Source organism: Tupaia chinensis, unplaced genomic scaffold (assembly GCF_000334495.1).
Source record: "Tupaia chinensis unplaced genomic scaffold, TupChi_1.0 Scaffold145652_1, whole genome shotgun sequence".
Lineage (NCBI taxonomy): Eukaryota > Metazoa > Chordata > Mammalia > Scandentia > Tupaiidae > Tupaia > Tupaia belangeri.
Genome location: NW_006205509.1, coordinates 345,406 through 349,619, shown reverse-complemented (window position 1 = coordinate 349,619; position 4,214 = coordinate 345,406). Strand labels below are relative to the sequence as shown.

Sequence of the window (4,214 nt, the reverse complement as noted above, 5' to 3'; positions counted from 1 at the left end):
ACTTGCCCGGTTATCAAGGGTCAGGTGCAGCTGCAAATAGATGCACGAGGTTTTCCATTTCTAGCAAGCAGTTGGAAGGACCTTCAGGCCCAGAGGCCCCTGAAGGGAGGGAGACTGTTTCCACGGCAACCAGGCCCCGGAGCGGTTGGTTCCCCGGGGCTCCCTTCTCCTCCTCCTGGTAGCCCAGGGTACCGCCGGACAGCGTCCTTCCGTGCTCCGCGCCCTGATTGGCTGCACAGGCCGCTCGCTGATTGGCTGCGGCGGATGCCTCGCGGGCCGGTGGCTATGGAGGCGGCGGCGCTTGATGGTTGACCGTTGGCTTCAGGGTAGGGGTCGCAGCTCCGGTGATACGCTCAGATCCGACCAGAGTGCGCGGGCCGCTGACGCGCGGCCTCGAGCTGGTGGGGAAGACCTAGCCCGGCTCCGCAATGCCGGCCGGGAGTAACGAGCCGGACAGCGTCCTCAGCTATCAGGTAGGGCCCCGCCTCCCGCCCCTCCCCGGGGCTCAGCCTCCTCATCCTCGGCCCACCCTCCTTCCTTCTGCCCCCGAGCCCGAGCTTCCCAGGCCACTCCCTGAGGGAGAGGGGAGGCACCCCGGGACACCAGGGGGCGCTCCGGGAGGTCGGGGATCTGGCGGGGGCTGCGAGAGGGTGACCTTGGACCGAACTGGGATGCCGGCCCAACTCTGCCGCATCCTTTGCGCCGCGGAGGAGCCCTGGGGGCCGGCGGGCAGCGACCTCTGTTCTCCCCGGGTCTTTTCTGTTGGGAGAGGCCGGCTTCTGGCCTCACGTTGTCCTGCTGGAACGTAGGCGTAAGGATAGCCAGGAACCTTGCTCTGGTGGGAAAGATCTCTGTGTGTGTTTCTGGGGGCTTTTGGCAATGTCTCAGAGGAACAGCTAGAAAGACCCTGGAGGCGAGGACCAGCCCTTGTTAGTGTGGCCAGCTTTGTGACTTCCTCCGCGCCACTGCACAGACAAGTTCTGGATAGGAAAACACTGTTGGACTGGGAAATGTTGAGGGGTCAGGAACAGGTGCTTATTTAAGGGGATGAGAAAATCAGGTTTAAGTAACTGGTAACAGAACTGTTGGGCTGGCTAATGTAGGGAGAAGTATTGGAGTAGGTGTTAGACCCTGTAGGTTCAAATCCTACATCTGCCTCACATAGGCTTTATGACCTTGAGGTAGTCACTTGCCCATCTATTAAAATAGGGATGGCAATAGCTGCTTGGTTTACCTCACAAGGTCAATCCGAAAATCTATTAAAGTGCTATTTGTGAAATAATCTTTATCTGGTGACAACCAGTAAGCAAGTGGTAGCCCAGTGAATTCTCACTTTCCTCTTTGCTTGTGTAATCATATGGTGTGGTTATTGCCCTGGAAAGGGGGCTTGAAGGGGGTGGGAGGGCAAGTCTGAAGTGGAAGGATCCGAAGTGGATGACCGATCATCTCAGGAAAGATAACAGGTCTTGGAAACACGTGCCATGTTGATGTCATGGATGGTTTCTGGGAGGAGGCAGGGTAAATGTTTTGAGTTTATAGCAAAATGGGTATTAGACCTGTCCTTTCCTTTCTTTTTTTTTTTTTTTTTTTTTTGAGGATTTTTTCACTCAATCACATCTTTAGGGACTATAAATATTGGTGCCTTTGAACTGTTACTTGAGACACATCTTTCTTTTAATTTTATTTATTTATCTGGAGAGGTTTTTGCTATAGGGCGCGTGTGCTTGTCAGAAAGAGAGACAGAGAGACAGAAAGCGAGAAATCACCCCCTCACAGGAGATTGCCACACCGCAATCCCTCTCCATTCTCCTCTTGGGATCTTGGGCATGCATGCACACGCGCCCAGCGTGAGTTTAAGCCACCAGGTCTGGGACTCGAACCACAGTTGACCACATGGGAGTCCAGTGACGTAGCCATTGCCAACTGCTGGTCCTGACTCTGTCCTTTCCTTTTGGCAAATAGTTTGGTACTAGAGCATCCAGACTTCCTTCTTTGCTTGCTCAGACACAAAAGGAACAATAGCTAAAATTAAAATAATCTTTCGATATCTAATCCTTTTAAGGCTTGCTAAATGTAGTTAGTCTCTGTTTGAGATACAAAGGGGAACATAGTAGGCAATATGTTTGTCCCGTGGAGCTTACAATCTGGTGGTAGGGATGGTAGTGATGGGAGAATAATGGTTTTTAATCAAATAATCACAAAAAGTATAAACTATGATTAAGTGTGTTGAAAGAAGGATAGGTAGTGCTCTGAGTGTGTGTAACAGTGGTACCAAACTTGGTCTCAAATCAGGAAGGTTTTTCTAAGAAAGAAAATTTGGGCAAAGATATAAAGGATGATTAAATATCAGCTTTGTTCATTTTTTGGAATGAGGGAAGAGGGTGATCAAAGGATTTTGGAGACAAAGAGAACAGCATATACAAAAATCCTGTGGCAGAAGGGGGCACTTCTGGTTAGAAAACCCAAAAGGTCAGTGCGGTGGAGCCACAGAAAGCAATGAGGGGAACAGCGTGAGGTGTATTAGTCCCTCCTAGGACTGCCTCTACTCCACTCTCACACCATGCACCACTACTCTGGCTTTGTTTCTGTTTCTTCAATATGGCAAACTCATTCTACCCCAGGAACTTTGTCTTCTTGTTTCCTCTGCTTAAGACACTCTTCTTATCCAGATTCTCATGACTCAACTTAAATGTCACCTCCTCAGAATGGCTTTGTCTGATCCTCATTCCCAGTCACTCTATTTCATATGATCATGCTTTATTTTATTTATAGTACGTACACTTTACATGACACATGCTTGTTTGATTTTTTGTTTTTTTTCGAGTGGAAGCTTCATGAAGGCAGGGAACAGGCAGAAAATCTTATCTAGCACAGTGTCTGTTATATTATAAAACTGGTGTTCAATTGCAAGAGTAAATGAATGACTGTCCCGAATTCCAAGCCAAGGTTTCTCTCTTTAAGGAGCCCATGGTTAGGACCAGCAGGTGGTGTAGTGGTTGAGGTGCTGGATTCCCACATGGTCCACTGTGGTTGAGTCCTAGACCTGGCATCTTGAAACTCAAGTGTGTGTGCGTGTGCCCAAAATCCCAGGAGGAGAATGGAGGAGAAGGAATTGTGATGTGGTCATTGGGGATTGATTTCTCACTTTCCCTCTCACTGTTTCACTGTTTCTCCAGTGAGCACACACACACACACACACCCTATGGCAAAAACCTAAAAAAAAAAAAAAAAAGAGCTCATGGTCAAGATAGGATTAGTATAGAGCGACAGATGCCATTACTTAATTACACAAAAGCACTTCCTTCTGTGCTGCTGTGTTTTTGTTCAGGGGTTCAAGATGGAAAATCCTCCCCTTTCTCTGCCTAAAAAATCCATTTTAACCTTCAAGGTCTGGCTCCATATCACTCTATCAAAATCAGTCACTCAGTCTGCTCTACTCTAACACCTACCATGTGCTGTCACATCTCCCACCCTTTACTTGTAGAACTTCTATTCTTCTCTGCTGCTCTCCTGACAACTTCATTTGTTATTGGTGTTGAGTTAACTTTTACTGAGTGCTTGCCATATGCCAGACCCTGTGCTAAGTGTTTTCTATACATGATTCCACTTAATTCTCTCTGTAACCTGAGGATTATGTACCTCAATTATCCCCATTTTCTACACGAGGAAACTGAGTTGTAGAGAGGTTAAATAATGTCTAATCAATGGCCACGGCTCTGCCAATTCCAGAGTTGCCTCTCTCCAGAGGATGTGCCCTTAATCACTGTGCAACACTGTGCAGCATGTGTCTTTGACACCTAGATCAGTGCTTGGGAAGATATGTGTGGCAATGTGTACAAAGAAGGTTAGAGTGAGAAGAGACTGGAACAAGGGAGAACAGTTAGGAGGTCATTGGTGTCATGTAGTATGACTTAATGAAGGCTTGAGTTACTCATTTTGATGGATCTCTGGAGGTAGTTAATGAAATGTTAAGAGCTGATGAACTCTTAAAGGGGTGAGGGATAACAGAAGAAGAAGACCAGAAAGATTCAGGGAAAAAACTACCTTGCACTAGAACTGGGAATTTTGTAATTTCTCAATTCTGCTGATCAGGACTTTCAGAGCCAACCAGAAAAAAGCACTAAAGGAGAAAGCTGGTGGGGTGGGGACCGTCAGCATTTGTACCAACTGGCACTAGGAACTGAAGAGAGATTCAGGGAGGTGGAAGTTGCAGA

The 4,214-nt window shown here is 47.7% G+C and overlaps 1 protein-coding gene across 2 annotated transcripts in view; it reads left to right on the top strand.

Moving 5' to 3' along the window:
- Positions 1-260: 260 nt before the first annotated feature.
- SLC4A8 (solute carrier family 4 member 8) overlaps positions 261-4,214 on the top strand; it is a 102,592-nt gene continuing 98,638 nt past the window's right edge. For both annotated transcript variants that reach the window (XM_006168126.3, XM_006168130.2), the window contains exon 1: positions 261-473. In XM_006168126.3, coding sequence (XP_006168188.1) covers positions 429-473 — 45 coding nt within the window. In that variant the 5' untranslated portion in view covers positions 261-428. The remainder of the gene's footprint in view (positions 474-4,214) is intronic.